Raw genomic sequence first — 19,218 nt, forward strand, 5'->3', positions numbered from 1 at the left:
GGGCTTCTCTGTCCTCATCTATATCCATAGACATTAATATGGAGAAAGTATGTGCCCCCCACATCCTCCTCCGGGGGCTTCTCTGTCCTCATCTATATCCATAGACATTAATATGGAGTAAGTATGTGCCCCCCACATCCTCCTCCGGGGGCTTCTCTGCCCTCATCTACATCCATAGACATTAATATGGAGAAAGTATGTGCCCCCCACATCCACCTCCGGGGGCTTCTCTGTCCTCATCTACATCCATAGACATTAATATGGAGACAGTATGTGCCCCCCACATCCACCTCCGGGGGCTTCTCTGTCCTCATCTACATCCATAGACATTAATATGGAGAAAGTATGTGCCCCCCACATCCACCTCCGGGGGCTTCTCTGTCCTCATCTACATCCATAGACATTAATATGGAGTAAGTATGTGCCCCCCACATCCACCTCCGGGGGCTTCTCTGTCCTCATCTACATCCATAGACATTAATATGGAGTAAGTATGTGCCCCCCACATCCACCTCCGGGGGCTTCTCTGTCCTCATCTACATCCATAGACATTAATATGTAGAAAGTATGTGCCCCCCACATCCTCCTCCGGGGGCTTCTCTGCCCTCATCTATATCCATAGACATTAATATGGAGTAAGTATGTGCCCCCCACATCCTCCTCCGGGGGCTTCTCTGTCCTCATCTACATCTATAGACATTAATATGGAGAAAGTATGTGCCCCCCACATCCACCTCCGGGGGCTTCACTATCCTCATCTACATCCATAGACATTAATATGGAGAAAGTATGTGCCCCCCACATCCTCCTCCGGGGGCTTCTCTGCCCTCATCTATATCCATAGACATTAATATGGAGTAAGTATGTGCCCCCCACATCCTCCTCCGGGGGCTTCTCTGTCCTCATCTACATCTATAGACATTAATATGGAGAAAGTATGTGCCCCCCACATCCACCTCCGGGGGCTTCACTATCCTCATCTACATCTATAGACATTAATATGGAGAAAGTATGTGCCCCCCACATCCTCCTCCGGGGGCTTCACTATCCTCATCTACATCTATAGACATTAATATGGAGAAAGTATGTGCCCCCCACATCCACCTCCGGGGGCTTCTCTGTCCTCATCTACATCCATAGACATTAATATGGAGAAAGTATGTGCCCCCCACATCCTCCTCCGGGGGCTTCTCTGTCCTCATCTACATCCATAGACATTAATATGGAGACAGTATGTGCCCCCCACATCCTCCTCTGGGGGCTTCTCTGTCCTCATCTATATCCATAGACATTAATATGGAGAAAGTATGTGCCCCCCACATCCACCTCCGGGGGCTTCTCTCACCACCCTCCATCCATAGACATTAATACGGCGTTGCTCCTCTGCAGATATAACGGTTCCGCTCTTCTGGGAAGGATTTCTACAAGATTTGGAGGCGTCTGAGGGAATTTTGGACCCTTCTTTCAGAAGAGCACTAGTGGGGGGGTCAGACCCTGATGTTGGGTGAGGCCGGGCTCATAATCTCGGCCCCCCCGCCGTGTAACATTACGGGGTCTCCCCTTCGTGGCTGAGTTGCTGCGGTTCCTTCCATTTCTCAATAATATCACTCACAGGTGATGGAGAAGATTCAGGAGGAAGAAATGTCATGGATGGACGTGTTCCCCCGGTGGTCCTATGGTGGACCTGGTATCGGTGAGCTCCGCACCACCAGTAATGGCAGACGGTATGTGGGGGGCCGATGGTTATATATGGAGGGTGGCCCAGGACTTTTTTCCATACAGTGTAGTTATACTTGCTCCTAGCGGTCGCGTGCCTGGGAATAATGACAATGTGATCATTGCTGGGGAGGTGACTGGCGCAATCTCTGTACCGCGCTGCAGCATGTGTTGGTGCTATATCAGTAATGTATTGTCAGACTCTTCTTATCACATCTATAGGAGCGGCGTCTCATTGCTTGGTTCTGTCACTATCACATATAATGGACCCTTCGAGCCCTGGCCCCCCGCTCCTCCTCGCCGCCCCTCAGGCCTCCTCATCCTCTCTCATGTATGTGATAAGTGACTAGAAGTGGTCGGAGAGTTCCACAAAGTGCTCAGCCCTCTTGTGAATGAAGCAGGCCCTTTCTTCTCGGTCTCACCCCACCCTCCAGGTGCAGGGCTTACAATGACAGGGCGGCCACAGCTATGTGACCCAGGTATTTACCGAGCCGGGCACACCCATAGGAAGAATGTGCGCGGCCCCCAGACCAACACATGGAACCACAACAATTCCTGCAAATCCTGCATTCATTCAGGTGGATGTTGGGGCTGTTTTGCAAAGTAGATTTTCCTGCGCCGGACTCCCATAAAATTTACCGTAATTGGGTGTTGGTTTTGCATTTGGACCTCAACTTCATTTCCATATTTTGAGACCCCCCATGTGGGTCAGACTCCCCCTCTGATCAGCTGCTTGCAGCTCCCTGCGCGGACGGATGTTCGTAATGTACAGGGCTGGGACAGCACAGCGCCGTACTCCGTGTAGTGGTCGTTCTCAGTACTGCAACTCCCATCATATTCATTTCTATAGGAGCTGAGCTGCAGTAACAAGAGCGACCACTACACGGTGTATGAGGGGGTCCTGTCCCACCTCTGTGCAATGCATATTTCTGACCACCGTGGGGGTCCCAAGTGTCTAACTCCAACCAATCTGATACTAAGGATAGGTCATCGACTTCCAAGACTTGGACAACCCTTTTAAAAGGGAATCCATCTACTTCTAACTTGCCCTGTAGCCTTTTACAGCTTTATTCACTTATTTCAGTTTCAGACGTCACACCTCCCTGGACAGACGTCACACCCCCTGGACAGACGTCACACCCCCCTGGATAGACGTCACACCCCCCTGGACAGAAGTCACTCCCCCTGGACAGACGTCACACCCCCCTGGACAGACGTCACACCCCCCTGGACAGACGTCACACCCCCCTGGGCAGACGTCACACCCCCCTAGACAGACGTCACACCCCCCTGGACAGACGTCACACCCCCCTGGGCAGACGTCACCCCACCCTGGACAGACGTCACATCCCCCTGGGCAGACGTCACCCCCCCCTGGACAGACGTCACCCCCCCCCCTGGGCAGACGTCACACCCCCCTGGGCAGACGTCACACCCCCCTGGGCAGACGTCACACCCCCCTGGGCAGACGTCACACCCCCCTGGGCAGACGTCACACCCCCCTGGGCAGACGTCACAACCCCCTGGACAGACGTCACAACCCCCTGGACAGACGTCACAACCCCCTGGACAGACGTCACAACCCCCTGGACAGACGTCACACACCCCTGGACAGACGTCACACACCCCTGGACAGACGTCACACACCCCTGGACAGACGTCACACCCCCCCCTGGACAGACGTCACACCCCCCCTGGACAGACGTCACACCCCCCTGGACAGACGTCACACCCCCCTGGACAGACGTCACACCCCTCTGGACAGACGTCACACCCCCCTGGACAGACTTCACTCCCCCTGGACATGCGTCACTCCCCCTGGACATGCGTCACTTCCCCTGGACAGACGTCACACCTTCAGGACAGACGTCACTCCCCCTGGACATGTAGAGGAGCTGCGGAGACACCATCACGTGTTTCTCAACGCAGGCAGTGAATAGCCAGGCCTTTCCCCGGGAAGGAACAACCAAGGGAAGGGCAGCATCCAATAAAGGAAAACATCCAATAAAGGAAAACCACCTATGCCAAGCATGGTATCCATCCATCCTCTCCACGAGGTCAATCATCCGTACCTTTATAGACTTTCTACTAGGCACTGCTCCTGATAGCCAGTTTCCTACTCCACACTGATGAGGGGCAAAAACCCCGAAACAGCTGTCTGTGGATGGATACCATGCTTGGCATAGGTGGTTTTCCTTTATTGGATGTTTTCCTTTATTGGATGCTGCCCTTCCCTTGGTTGTTCCTTCCCGGGGAAAGGCCTGGCTATTCACTGCCTGCGTTGAGAAACACGTGATGGTGTCTCCGCAGCTCCTCTACATGCATTTGCATATTTGGGGGCAGTGTTCTGGATCACTGCGTTGAGAAACACGTGATGGTGTCCCCGCGGTGTTGGATGTTTTGGTCTCCACGACGTCAATCATCCGTGCCTTTATAGACTCCCCCTGGACAGACGTCACTCCCCCTGGACATGCGTCACTCCCCCTGGACAGGCGTCAGTCCCCCTGGACAGGCGTCACACCTTCAGGACAGATGTCACACCCCCTGGACAGACGTCACACCCCCTGGTCTGGGCTTTCTACATGGCTGCAGTTACCTGTGCCGCTCCCGCTCACTGAGGTTCTCCAGGCACTGATAGAAGTGTGGGGCGTCCACGCCATCAGGGGATACACTGTCACTGTATGGCTGCCGCTGGCAGGGTGTTGCAGAGCGGGACGTCGGCACAATAACCGTGTTTATGCTCTTGCCGGTGAGCAGGTCCTGGTAGATGGCGGCAGCGTTCTCCAGAAACTCTACATATGTAAAGCACAACAGACAGTAACGTGTACGTCACACACCGCCAAACTGTGCAACATGTGTCACATCGCTGGACATAAACCCGTGAGTCCATCCCCGAAAACCAGGAGACGAGACTTCCTGTAAAGGGTCGGAGGCATGAGGAAGACATCGCTATACAGACCGTACATAATCAGCTTGTGACAGCCCCGAGGGACTTGTGTGATCCTCACCAGAGAAATAAAACTGGATCTGGAAGGCGTAGAGGAAATCGGAGAATGACATGAGGCAGTCCATAGCATCATCCATCAGTACAATCCTGGAGAGAGCAATGAGAAAACAAACACTGATGAGGGGGTACAATCACTGCGGGCTGAGGAAGATCACAGCTGCGATGCTCTGCATGTCCTGACCCCTTTCTATCATGGCTGAGATGCTCTGCGTGTCCTGGCCCATTTCTATCACAGCTGCGATGCTCTGCATGTCCCGACACCTTTCTATCACAGCTGTGATGCTCTGCGTATCCTGACACCTTTCTATCACAGCTGCGATGCTCTGCGTGTCCCGACACCTTTCTATCACGGCTGCGATGCTCTGCGTGTCCTGACACCTTTCTATCACGGCTGCGATGCTCTGCGTGTCCTGACCCCTTTCTATCACAGCTGTGATGCTCTGCGTGTCCTGACCCCTTTCTATCACGGCTGCGATGCTCTGTGTGTCCTGAAACCTTTCTATCACAGCTGTGATGCTCTGCGTGTCCTGACACCTTTCTATCACAGCTGTGATGCTCTGCATGTCCTGACCCCTTTCTATCACAGCTGTGATGCTCTGTGTGTCAGGACACCTTTCTATCACAGCTGTGATGCTCTGCATGTCCTGACACCTTTCTATCACAGCTGTGATGCTCTGTGTGTCCGGACACCTTTCTATCACGGTTGCGATGCGTGTCCTGACACCTTTCTATCACAGCTGTGATGCTCTGCGTGTCCTGACACCTTTCTATCACGGTTGCGATGCGTGTCCTGACACCTTTCTATCACAGCTGCGATGTTCTGTGTGTCCTGTCACCTTTCTATCACAGCTGTGATGCTCTGCGTGTCCTGACACCTTTCTATCACATCTGCATTGCTCTGCGTGTCCGGACACCTTTCTATCACGGCTGCGATGCTCTGCGTGTCCTGACACCTTTCTATCACGGCTGCGATGCTCTGCATGTCCCGACACCTTTCTATCACGGCTGCGATGCTCTGCGTGTCCTGACACCTTTCTATCACAGCTGCGATGCTCTGCGTGTCCTGACCCCTTTCTATCACAGCTGTGATGCTCTGCGTGTCCTGACACCTTTCTATCACGGCTGCGATGCTCTGCGTGTCCTGACCCCTTTCTATCACAGCTGTGATGCTCTGCGTGTCCTGACCCCTTTCTATCACGGCTGCAATGCTCTATGTGTCCTGAAACCTTTCTATCACAGCTGTGATGCTCTACGTGTCCTGACCCCTTTCTATCACGGCTGTGATGCTCTGCGTGTCCGGACACCTTTCTATCACGGCTGCGATGCTCTGCGTGTCCTGAAACCTTTCTATCACAGCTGCAATGCTCTATGTGTCCTGACACCTTTCTATCACAGCTGTGATGATCTGTGTGTCCTGACACTGTTCTACCATAGCTGTGATGCTTTGCATGTCCTGACACCTTTCTATCACAGCTGCAATGCTCTACGTGTCCTGACACCTTTCTATCACAGCTGTGATGCTCTGTGTGTCCTGACAGCAAGGCAAAGCTGCATCTGCTAGAAGCACTGGAAACTGCAGGCTGGGTCAGCGGCCTGAACTGTCAATCATCCAGAGAGGACCTATCCTGGCAAGCATGAACTCTGGAGGTAGGGGAGAAAAGCCCCTGCAGTGTTTTGGAGTGGCTCTTTCTCTTTTCTGTGCTCTGTGTGTCCTGACACTGTTCTATCATAGCTGCGATGCTCTACGTGTCCTGACACCTTTCTATCACAGCTGTGATGCTCTGTGTGTCCTGACACTGTTCTATCATAGCTGCGATGCTCTACGTGTCCTGACACCTTTCTATCACAGCTGTGATGCTCTGCGTGTCCTGACACCTTTCTATCACAGCTGTGATGATCTGTGTGTCCTGACAGCAAGGCAAAGCTGCATCTGCTAGAAGCACTGGAAACTGCAGGCTGGGTCAGCGGCCTGAACTGTCAATCATCCAGAGAGGACCTATCCTGGCAAGCATGAACTCTGGAGGTAGGGGAGCGGTGCCCTCCTGAAGAAGGACCTGGAGAAAAGCCCTTTAATTTGTATGGGTGGGGAGCAATATTGTGCACTATGTCTGATAATCGAGGTTCTTGTGGAATTGAATGCCATGGGCTGCAGAGCATGGAGATCGGTCCGATCACTTATTACTGCTGGAGTTCCCCTTTAATGGAGGGTGTCCATTTGGAAATTGACGGGACACAAATAACACAGTCTAAAGCTTCTGGTGATGATATAGTCCACTGTAATAATTTGGAGCGGTGGGACGATCGGGGCACCGCTTTATGTTCCCATCACGCGCACAACTGCCAAATCCTCACAGTCCCTGCACATCGCGTCTCCTGGCGTCTCTTTCATGTGTTTTTCCAAAGCTGTTTGTAGATCTGTTTGAAGTGTAAAAAATCTGTTATCCCCCTCGGACCCCCAAATATAGAACTGTAGAGAAGTCACCGACTGTGAGAAGTGACTCCGCGGGCGCTGGGGAACGGCATGAAGCCTCTGCTGCTCTGTGTGGGTGTCCCTGGGGCGCGTGATCGCCAGCTGGGCGCTGAACTGATGGCCTATAACACTCCCTCTGTATACCGCCAGTCCGGCCTTGTGCTCCCTGCGCGTCTTGTGACCGCTGTGCTAAGAAAATGCACGAGTATAAAGATGCTGGATGTGATCGACGGGCCAGAACGGACGAGCCTCCTGTGGCATCTCCGGTGGTCCTTCAGCACCAGCAGGGGGGGCAGCATCTATTAATCTGCTAGAGGCGCCCGCTATGTACACCCCTGCGCCGTGTGCCCCATAATCGCCACAACCTGTCTGCTATTTCTGCAACTTCTATGCTTGGCAGACTGTGAAATGACAAAACTTTTTCAGATGGAATAATATCCCAGTCTTAAACTATCTTCACGACTGGGCAAATTTTCGATTTTGGGGGGCATTTCAAAATTAAGCAGATATTTTTGGAAGTTTCTGATTTCTCCTGTAACCGTGGATAGCTTTTAGCCCCAGTTACAGGAGACACAGTCAGTCTCCAGATTGCCCTGCTGAGCTGATCTCGGCCTGCTAAGGACCAGCGGCTGCAGCTCCCTCTCCCCACCAGGTAATAACTAGGATGGGGGAAGCAGCGCTGCTACTGATCAGGAAGGCAGGGATGGTAATTCACCAGCTGCCTCTGCAGGATCCGTCGGGCCCGCGCACACTCACCTGGCTGCTTTCTGTGTCATATCCATAGGGAAGTCTGGGCAAAGCATCTGGAGGAGGCACTGATATTCCTTCATCGCCAGGAGATCTAAGGGGCAGAAATATGCATTATGAATGCTTGCCTATGGCTGTGCGACCTACCATTGGACAGGATCAGTCTTTGCTCTGGCCGGGTGCACGACGGATGACACTCAGACCGATGTACGGGAACGGCGCACTTCAGACAAAATTTGCAGAATGCATCATCAAGTGTGATCTGCAAAGGACACTCGCTCATTGAACTCATGAATCTATCAGCAGGCTTTTGTAATGTGAGAGCAGCATGATGTAGGGGCAGGGAGCCTGATTCCAGAGATGTAGTAAAGTATAGCGTGGCACAGCTGTGTCGGTGCTCAAGTGAGGTTTCCCACACCAGAAAATCTTAGTAAAGAAATAACTTGGCACTCAACTTCGTGAATAGTGGTAGTTCAGAAAAACAAAATGTATTACTTAGGGTAGCAGTCCAGCAATATATTAGACGTTTCGGTCAGACTTTAAGACCTTCTTCAGTAGACCGACTGCTGTAGTGTGTAAGTCTAGACGGTATTTGGTATGTATGTGTCTGGATGGTCCTATAAAGGACCCCGTGGACCTTAATGGTAATGGCAAATAGCCGAGCAAAGGAATATCCGTTATGGCCCACAGGAAATGGATAAAAGGGGAGCTGTAGATAAGGAGTTCGAATAACTATGGCTCCAGAAGACGTGTCGCATATGTAGGACAAGTTAACGTCCAGATAACAAAAGTAGGGAGGTCTCAATAGAGACGCACAATAACAAATGGGAGCTAAATTACTCTGAAGAAGTATCTAATATATAAAGTATCCAGGAAAACTCAATTGAGACGCACAATAGCAAAAGGGAGCAGAATTACTTTGAAGAAATATCTATTATATAAAGTATCCAGGAAAATCCAATAAGTGTAGCAATAGACAGGCAGCTCCGGAAGGACGTGGACCAAAGGGGAACATCAACGCGGCGTCCACCGCTGGTTGAATGATTCCAGAGATGTGTCACTTACAGGGCTGCTTGCTGTAGTTTTGATAGAATCTCGGTTTTCTGTGCTGTAGATTTAGCCGTGCTCAAAGGCGGAGCCGGGTATAACCCCGCCCACACCACTGATTGGCAGCTCCCTCTGTGCAGTGTCAGCAAGCTGCCAATCAGTGGCAGGGGCTGGGTTAAACAGATTAGCTGGACTGGTCTGCACGTTAGGGTACCGTCACACAGTGGCATTTTGATCGCTACGACGGCACGATTCGTGACGCTCCAGCATCGTAACAATATGGCTCCAGCGTCGTAGACTGCGGTCATACTTTGCAATGTACGACGCTGGAGCGATAATTTCATGACGTATGTGCGATGTAGAAGCCGTTGGTTACTATGCGCACATCGTATACGATATATGTTACACCATGCGATCGTGCCGCCACAGCGGGACACTAGACGACGAAAGAAAGTTTCAAACGATCTGCTACGACGTACGATTCTCAGCGGGGTCCCTGATCGCAGGAGCGTGTCAGACACTGCGATATCGTAAATATATCGCTCAAACGTCACGAATCGTGCCGTCGTAGCGATCAAAATTGCACTGTGTGACGGTACCCTTAGACCTAGTCCGGCAGTGATAATCTCCTGCTGATAAACCACTGATTATATTGAAACTACAACACACAGCCCAATAAGTGACACATCCCTGGAATCAGGATCTCTTGGACTATATCATGCTGCTCTCAGATTAAATAGCAAACACATTGCCTTTAACACGGACCTTATTGATACATTCTGCATGGCATCAGTGTTTCACAAATTCATTGCAAAAATGACAAAGGAAACAGAATTGGGCCTTTTACAAACAGACATGGGGATGTGATTGTAGTACATACAGTGGCATGTAAAAGCTTGGGCACCCCTGGTTAAAATTACTGTTATTGTGAACAGTTAAGCAAGTCGAAGATTAAATGATCTCTAAGATATCTAAAGTTACAGATGACACATTTCCTATGTATTTTAGGCAAAAAAAATATATATTTTTTCATCTGTTAAATTTTAATAATTTCAAAAAGGAAATGTGACGTTATAAACGTTTGTGCAACCTCCATGGTTAGTACCTAGTAGTGTCCCCTTTTGCAAGTATCACCGCTTGTAAACACTTTTTGCAGCCAGACAAGAGACTTTCAAGCCTCGTTGGAGTGATTTTCATCCAGTCTTACTTGTACAATTCTTCCAGTTCTGTGATATTTCTGGGTCATCTTGCTTCCTCTGATATTTTGAGGTCTAGCCACAGATTTTCAATGATGTTGAGATCAGGGGACTGTGAGGGCCATTGTAAAACCTTCATTGTTGTGAATTCTGTGGCAGAGCTCCCTCCTGTGGTCACAAGTGGTACTTCGGCTGATTCTCTCTGTGAGCTTCTGTTGGTGGAGGGAAGTGGTACTGCGGCTTCTGAGTTTCCTCCCTCAGGTGATCTGGTGAGGTCGTTGGGTGCTTCTCTACTTAACTCCACCTAATGCTTTGATCCTGGCTTCCTGTCAATGTTCCAGTGTTGGACTTGCTTTTCCCTGGATCATTCCTGTGGCCTGCTGCTCTGCATAGCTAAGTTCTTCTTTGCTATTTGTTTGCTATTTTTTCTGTCCAGCTTGTCTAATTTGTTGCTGGAAGCTCTGGGACGCAAAGGGTGTACCTCCGAGCCGTTAGTTCGGTACGGAGGGTCTTTTTGCCCCCTTTGCGTGGTTTTCTTTAGGGTTTTGTGTAGACCGCAAAGTTACCTTTTCTATCCTCGATCTGTTAAGAAAGTCGGGCCTCACTTTGCTGAATCTATTTCATCTCTACGTTTGTCTTTTCATCTTAACTCACAGTCATTATATGTGGGGGGCTGCCTTTTCCTTTGGGGTATTTCTCTGAGGCAAGGTAGGCTTATTTTCTATCTTCAGGCTAGCTAGTTTCTCAGGCTGTGCCGAGTTGCATAGGCAGAGTTAGGCGCAATCCACGGCTGCCTCTAGTGTTGTTTGGAGAGGATTAGGGATTGCGGTCTGCAGAGTTCCCACGTCTCAGAGCTCGTTCTATGTTTTTGGGTTATTGTCAGATCACTGTATGTGCTCTGACCGCTATGTCCATTGTAGTACTGAATTGCCTTTCATAACAGTACAGGAAGCCCAAAGTACTAATGATTCTCAATAGAGGGAAAAAAGAAGTTCTGAGACCATTTTTTTTTCTTTGCACTGTGTTTTGCCTTTTTTTTCCCCTAGACATTTGGGTGGTTCAGTACACAGGTGTAGCGATGGACATTAGAAGTCTGTCTTCATGTGTGGATCAGCTCTCGGCAAGAGTACAAAAGATTCAAGACACTATTGATCAGAAATCTATGTTGGAACCAAGAATTCCTATTCCTGATTTGTTTTTTGGAGATAGAACTAAGTTTCTGAGTTTCAAAAATAATTGTAAATTATTTCTGGCCTTGAAACCTCGCTCCTCTGGTGATCCAGTTCAACAGGTTTTGTTTTTTTGCGCGGCGACCCTCAGGACTGGGCATTTTCTCTTGTGCCAGGAGATCCTGCATTGAGTAATATCGATGCGTTTTTCCTGGCGCTCGGATTGCTGTACGATGAACCTAATTCAGTGGATCAGGCAGAGAAAAATTTGCTGGCTCTTTGTCAGGGTCAGGATGAGATAGAGGTATATTGTCACAAATTTAGAAAGTGGTCCGTGCTCACTCAATGGAATGAATCTGCGCTGGCAGCTATGTTCAGAAAGGGTCTCTCTGAAGCCCTTAAGGATGTCATGGTGGGATTTCCTATGCCTGCTGGTTTGAATGAGTCTATGTCTTTGGCCATTCAGATCGGTCGACGCTTGCGTGAGCGTAAATCTGTGCACCATTTGGCGGTATTACCTGAGCTTAAACCTGAGCCTATGCAGTGCGATAGGACTTTGACCAGATTTAAACGGCAAGAACACAGACGTCTGAATGGGCTGTGTTTCTACTGTGGTGATTCCACTCATGCCATCTCTGATTGTCCTAAGCGCTCTAAGCGGTTCGCTAGGTCTGCCACCATTGGTATGGTACAGTCTAAATTTCTTCTGTCCGTTACCTTGATCTGCTCTTTGTCATCGTATTCTGTCATGGCGTTTGTGGATTCAGGCGCTGCCCTGAATTTGATGGACTTGGAGTATGCTAAGCGTTGTGGGTTTCTCTTAGAGCCCTTGCAGTGTCCTATTCCATTGAGAGGAATTGATGCTACACCTTTGGCCAAGAATAAGCCTCAATACTGGGCCCAGCTGACCATGTGCATGGCTCCTGCACATCAGGAGGTTATTCGCTTTCTGGTGTTGCATAATCTGCATGATGTGGTCGTGTTGGGGTTGCCATGGCTACAAGCCCATAATCCAGTATTAGATTGGAAATCCATGTCGGTGTCCAGCTGGGGTTGTCAGGGGGTACATGGTGATGTTCCATTTCTGTCAATTTCGTCATCCACCCCTTCTGAGGTTCCATAGTTCTTGTCTGATTACCGGGATGTATTTGATGAGCCCAAGTCCGATGCCCTACCTCCGCATAGGGATTGTGATTGTGCTATCAATTTGATTCCTGGTAGTAAATTCCCAAAAGGTCGACTGTTTAATTTATCCGTGCCTGAGCACGCCGCTATGCGCAGTTATGTGAAGGAATCCCTGGAGAAGGGGCATATTCGCCCGTCATCGTCACCATTAGGAGCAGGGTTCTTTTTTGTAGCCAAGAAGGATGGTTCGCTGAGACCTTGTATAGATTACCGCCTTCTAAATAAGATCACGGTTAAATTTCAGTACCCCTTGCCATTGTTATCTGATTTGTTTGCTCGGATTAAGCGGGCTAGTTGGTTCACCAAGATAGATCTTCGTGGTGCGTATAATCTGGTGCGAATCAGGCGAGGAGATGAATGGAAAACTGCATTTAATACGCCCGAGGGTCATTTTGAGTATCTAGTGATGCCATTCGGACTTGCCAATGCTCCATCAGTGTTTCAGTCCTTTATGCATGACATCTTCCGAGAGTACCTGGATAAATTCCTGATTGTGTACTTGGATGACATTTTGATCTTCTCGGATGATTGGGAGTCTCATGTGAAGCAGGTCAGAACAGTTTTTCAGGTCCTGCGTGCTAATTCTTTGTTTGTGAAGGGATCAAAGTGTCTCTTTGGTGTGCAGAAGGTTTCATTTTTGGGGTTCATCTTTTCCCCTTCTACTATCGAGATGGATCCTGTTAAGGTCCAAGCCATCCATGATTGTACTCAGCCGACATCTCTGAAAAGTCTGCAAAAGTTCCTGGGCTTTGCTAATTTTTATCGTCGCTTCATCTGCAATTTTTCTAGTATTGCCAAACCATTGACCGATTTGACCAAGAAGGGTGCTGATTTGGTCAATTGGTCTTCTGCTGCTGTGGAAGCTTTTCAAGAGTTGAAGCGTCGTTTTTCTTCTGCCCCTGTGTTGTGTCAACCAGATGTTTCTCTTCCGTTCCAGGTCGAGGTTGATGCTTCTGAGATTGGAGCAGGGGCTGTTTTGTCGCAGAGAGGTTCTGATTGCTCAGTGATGAAACCATGCGCTTTTTTTTCCAGGAAGTTTTCGCCTGCTGAGCGAAATTATGATGTGGGCAACCGAGAGTTGCTGGCCATGAAGTGGGCATTCGAGGAGTGGCGTCATTGGCTTGAAGGAGCTAAGCATCGCGTGGTGGTATTGACTGATCATAAGAACTTGACTTATCTTGAGTCTGCTAAGCGGTTGAATCCTAGACAGGCTCGTTGCTCGCTGTTTTTTGCCCGTTTTGACTTTGTGATTTCGTACCTTCCGGGCTCTAAAAATGTGAAGGCGGATGCTCTGTCTAGGAGTTTTGTGCCCGACTCTCCGGGTTTGTCTGAGCCGGCGGGTATCCTCAAGGAAGGAGTAATTGTGTCTGCCATCTCCCCTGATTTGCGGCGGGTGCTGCAAAAATTTCAGGCTAATAAACCTGATAGTTGTCCAGCGGAGAGACTGTTTGTCCCTGATAGGTGGACCAATAAAGTTATCTCTGAGGTTCATTGTTCGGTGTTGGCTGGTCATCCTGGAATCTTTGGTACCAGAGAGTTGGTGGCTAGATCCTTTTGGTGGCCGTCTCTGTCGCGGGATGTGCGTGTTTTTGTGCAGTCCTGTGGGATTTGTGCTCGGGCTAAGCCCTGCTTTTCTCGTGCCAGTGGGTTGCTTTTGCCCTTGCCGGTCCCGAAGAGGCCTTGGACACATATCTCTATGGATTTAATTTCTGATCTTCCCGTTTCTCAAAAGATGTCAGTCATTTGGGTGGTCTGTGATCGCTTTTCTAAGATGGTCCATCTGGTACCCTTGTCTAAATTGCCTTCCTCCTCTGATTTGGTGCCATTGTTCTTCCAGCATGTGGTTCGTTTACATGGCATTCCAGAGAATATCGTTTCTGACAGAGGTTCCCAGTTTGTTTCAAGGTTTTGGCGAGCCTTTTGTGGTAGGATGGGCATTGACTTGTCTTTTTCCTCGGCTTTCCATCCTCAGACTAATGGCCAGACCGAACGAACCAATCAGACCTTGGAAACATATCTGAGATGCTTTGTTTCTGCCGATCAGGATGACTGGGTGTCCTTTTTGCCTTTGGCTGAGTTCGCCCTTAATAATCGGGCCAGCTCGGCTACCTTGGTTTCGCCATTTTTCTGCAATTCTGGGTTCCATCCTCGTTTCTCTTCAGGACAGGTGGAGTCTTCGGACTGTCCTGGTGTGGATACTGTGGTGGACAGGTTGCAGCAGATTTGGACTCATGTAGTGGACAATTTGACCTTGTCCCAGGAGAAGGCTCAACGTTTCGCTAATCGCAGACGCCGTGTGGGTCCCCGACTTCGTGTTGGGGATCTGGTTTGGTTATCTTCTCGTCATATTCCTATGAAGGTTTCCTCTCCTAAGTTTAAACCTCGTTTCATTGGTCCGTATAGGATTTCTGAGGTTCTTAATCCTGTGTCTTTTCGTCTGACCCTTCCAGATTCTTTTTCCATACATAACGTATTCCATAGGTCATTGTTGCGGAGATACGTGGCACCTATGGTTCCATCTGTTGATCCTCCTGCCCCGGTTTTGGTGGAGGGGGAATTGGAGTATATTCTGGAGAAGATTTTGGATTCTCGTGTTTCTAGACGGAAACTCCAGTATCTGGTAAAATGGAAGGGTTATGCTCAGGAAGATAATTCCTGGGTTTTTGCCTCTGATGTCCATGCTCCCGATCTTGTTCGTGCCTTTCATGTGGCTCATCCTGGTCGGCCTGGGGGCTCTGGTGAGGGTTCGGTGACCCCTCCTCAAGGGGGGGGTACTGTTGTGAATTCTGTGGCAGAGCTCCCTCCTGTGGTCACAAGTGGTACTTCGGCTGATTCTCTCTGTGAGCTTCTGTTGGTGGAGGGAAGTGGTACTGCGGCTTCTGAGTTTCCTCCCTCAGGTGATCTGGTGAGGTCGTTAGGTGCTTCTCTACTTAACTCCACCTAATGCTTTGATCCTGGCTTCCTGTCAATGTTCCAGTGTTGGACTTGCTTTTCCCTGGATCATTCCTGTGGCCTGCTGCTCTGCATAGCTAAGTTCTTCTTTGCTATTTGTTTGCTATTTTTTCTGTCCAGCTTGTCTAATTTGTTGCTGGAAGCTCTGGGACGCAAAGGGTGTACCTCCGTGCCGTTAGTTCGGTACGGAGGGTCTTTTTGCCCCCTTTGCGTGGTTTTCTTTAGGGTTTTGTGTAGACCGCAAAGTTACCTTTTCTATCCTCGATCTGTTAAGAAAGTCGGGCCTCACTTTGCTGAATCTATTTCATCTCTACATTTGTCTTTTCATCTTAACTCACAGTCATTATATGTGGGGGGCTGCCTTTTCCTTTGGGGTATTTCTCTGAGGCAAGGTAGGCTTATTTTCTATCTTCAGGCTAGTTAGTTTCTCAGGCTGTGCCGAGTTGCATAGGCAGAGTTAGGCGCAATCCACGGCTGCCTCTAGTGTTGTTTGGAGAGGATTAGGGATTGCGGTCTGCAGAGTTCCCACGTCTCAGAGCTCGTTCTATGTTTTTGGGTTATTGTCAGATCACTGTATGTGCTCTGACCGCTATGTCCATTGTAGTACTGAATTGCCTTTCATAACACTTCATCTTGCTCCTTTTGAAGTTGTCTATTGTGGATTGTGTTGTGTGTATAGGACCTTTCTCCATTTGTAGAAATCATCCTCTTCCTCTTTTCACCTTCAGCTTTTTTACAGATGGTGTTATGTTTGCATCAAGAATTTGTTGAAATTTCATTGAATCCATTCTTCCCTCTACCCGTGAAATGTTCCCCGTGCCATTGGCTGCAACACAACCCCAAAGAATGATTGATCCACCCCCCATGCTCAATTGTTGGCGAGATGTTCTTTTCCTGAAATTATTTCTCCTTTTTTCTCCACACATACCTTTCATCATTGTGGACACAGAGTTCTATTTTAACCTCACCTGTCTACAGGACTTGTTTCCAAAATGCATAAGGTTTGTTTAGATGGTCTCTTGCATACTTCTGACGTTGAATTTTATGGTGAGGACGCAGGAGAGGTTTTCTTCTAATGACTCTTCCATGAAGGCCGTATTTGTGCAGGTTTCTCTGAACAGCAAAACAATGTACCACAACTCCAGAGTCTGCTAGATCTTTCTGAAGGTGTTTTGAAGTCAAGCGGGGGTTCTGATTTGCCTCTCTAGCAATCCTACAAGCATCTCTCATTGAAATTTTGCTTGGTCTTCCAGATCTTATATTGACCTCCACTGTTACTGGTAACTGACAATTCTTAATAACATTTTGAAGTGAGGAAAGGGCAACTTGAAAACACTCTTCTTACAGTCCTTTTCCTACTTTGAGGGCCTCCCACAGGCTAACTAAGGTCTGAAGCCTTGGTCAAATTTATATGTGCACACAAATCGCCAAGGGTGCTCAAACTTTTGCATTGACCCATTTTCCTTTTCATAATTTTTAAAATGCGATTTTTTTTTTTGCCTAAAATAAAAAGGTAAATGTGTCATCTTTAGCTTTAGGCCTTTTAGAGATCATTTTATCTTCAACTTACTTAACTGTTCACAAAAAACATAATTTTGACCAGGGGTGCCCAAATTTTTACATACCACTGTACAAAGCAAGATACAGGTGAAGGTCGCACATCCAAACTCAGCCTAAGGGAAGAAGTTTTCTGAGTTTGGCCACCAGGCCTCTCATCAGGAAAGGGGCGCAGATACGGCGTGTCCTGCGATGGCAGAGCGCTGCATGTTCCCTTGACTTCTTTGTCAGTTTTTACTGCAGTTACGGCATTGAATTCTCAATCGAGGAGGTCAGTCCTTACGACAGGGGCAGCCCCTGTAATGGCCCAACACAGGGAATATACAGAAGCAATTTTATAAGCTTCATAACCCAGAATATCCCTCGCAGGATGATGCAGGAAAGAAACATTGCAGCAAATATTCACAGTATCTACAACTTTGCTCTAATCGGGGTAGACCTTTTTGGAAGTTGAGTTACTTCCCCTTTAAGTGAGTCTTCCTCTGCAGTCCTGTGAATAATGACTGTGCAGGGACCCGGGTGGTCAGGACGTCTCCTATGAAGGTAAAGAGGGGCTGACAGGACCTCGCTGGTGTTTACTCAGTGTATAAATATCGGCAGCACGGTATAATTTGCACGGTGGTTTCCCTCCCTAAAAATCTTCTCCTTCTGCCACAAAGCTCTTGGGAGCGGCTCATGGAAGTCTTGGCATCGGATAAAGAACGAACACGGGGCAGAGAACAACCACCGGGGCAGCACTGCCCTCCATAATGGAAACAACGCATGCACTATAGCGTCCCGGCTCCGGGAAGTGCTCAGGAGCCGCCAGCAGAACCAGACCAAAACCAAAGAAGGGGAAGAGGAAACCAAGGAGAACTAGAAACTCTGGTAATCTGTGGATGGCGATGAGGACGAGCCAAGCCGAGGACCGGAGTATTGTATGTGAACGACTTGTGCAGCAGGGGTTAACTCTTACAAAATTACCTCCAAAAGAAACATCTGCACTAAACAGTTCTGTATATCTAGCAAAAGATATCCGAGTCACTGTACATACCTCCATACGTACCTCCTGTATTATCCTCCAGAGCTGCAATCACTATTCTGCTGGTGCAGTCACTGTGTACATACATTACATTACTGATCCTGAGTTACCTCCTGTATTATACCCCAGAGCTGCACTCACTATTCTGCTGGTGCAGTCACTGTGTACATACATTACATTACTGATCCTGAGTTACATCCTGTATTTTACTCCAGAGTTGCGCTCACTATTCTGCTGGTGCAGTCACTGTGTACATACATTACATTACTGATCCTGAGTTACATCCTGTATTATACCCCAGAGCTGCACTCACTATTCTGCTGGTGCAGTCACTGTGTACATACATTACATTACTGATCCTGAGTTATATCCTGTATTATATCCCAGAGCTGCACTCACTATTCTGCTGGTGCAGTCACTGTGTACATACATTACATTACTGATCCTGAGTTACCTCCTGTATTATACCCCAGAGCTGCACTCACTATTCTGCTGGTGCAGTCACTGTGTACATACATTACATTACTGATCCTGAGTTACATCCTGTATTATACCCCAGAGCTGCACTCACTATTCTGCTGGTGCAGTCACTGTGTACATGCATTACATTACTGATCCTGAGTTACATCCTGTATTTTACTCCAGAGCTGCGCTCACTATTCTCCTGGTGCAGTCACTGTGTACATACATTACATTACTGATCCTGAGTTATATCCTGTATTATATCCCAGAGCTGCACTCACTATTCTGCTGGTGCAGTCACTGTGTACATACATTACATAACTGATCCTGAGTTACCTCCTGTATTATACCCCAGAGCTGCACTCACTATTCTGCTGGTGCAGTCACTGTGTACATGCATTACATTACTGATCCTGAGTTACATCCTGTATTATACCCCAGAGCTGCACTCACTATTCTGCTGGTGCAGTCACTGTGTACATACATTACATTACTGATCCTGAGTTACATCCTGTATTATATCCCAGAGCTGCACTGACTATTCTGCTGGTGCAGTCACTGTGTACATACATTACATTACTGATCCTGAGTTACATCCTGTATTATACTCCAGAGCTGCACTCACTATTCTGCTGGTGCAGTCACTGTGTACACACATTACATTACTGATCCTGAGTTACATCCTGTAT

The 19,218-nt window shown here is 48.5% G+C and overlaps 1 protein-coding gene across 3 annotated transcripts in view; it reads right to left on the bottom strand.

Moving 5' to 3' along the window:
• The window catches only part of CSTPP1 (centriolar satellite-associated tubulin polyglutamylase complex regulator 1), a 168,959-nt gene that overhangs the window by 39,792 nt on the left and 109,949 nt on the right, over window positions 1–19,218 (bottom strand). For all 3 annotated transcript variants that reach the window (XM_069738592.1, XM_069738594.1, XM_069738593.1), the window contains 3 exons: window positions 7,950–8,034; window positions 4,725–4,810; window positions 4,313–4,508 (listed from right to left, as the gene is read on the bottom strand). In XM_069738592.1, the coding sequence (XP_069594693.1) occupies window positions 4,313–4,508; window positions 4,725–4,810; window positions 7,950–8,034 (367 nt within the window). The remainder of the gene's footprint in view (window positions 1–4,312; window positions 4,509–4,724; window positions 4,811–7,949; window positions 8,035–19,218) is intronic.

The sequence above is a fragment of the Ranitomeya imitator genome, chromosome 9, assembly GCF_032444005.1.
Source record: "Ranitomeya imitator isolate aRanImi1 chromosome 9, aRanImi1.pri, whole genome shotgun sequence".
NCBI classification, from domain to species: Eukaryota; Metazoa; Chordata; class Amphibia; order Anura; family Dendrobatidae; genus Ranitomeya; species Ranitomeya imitator.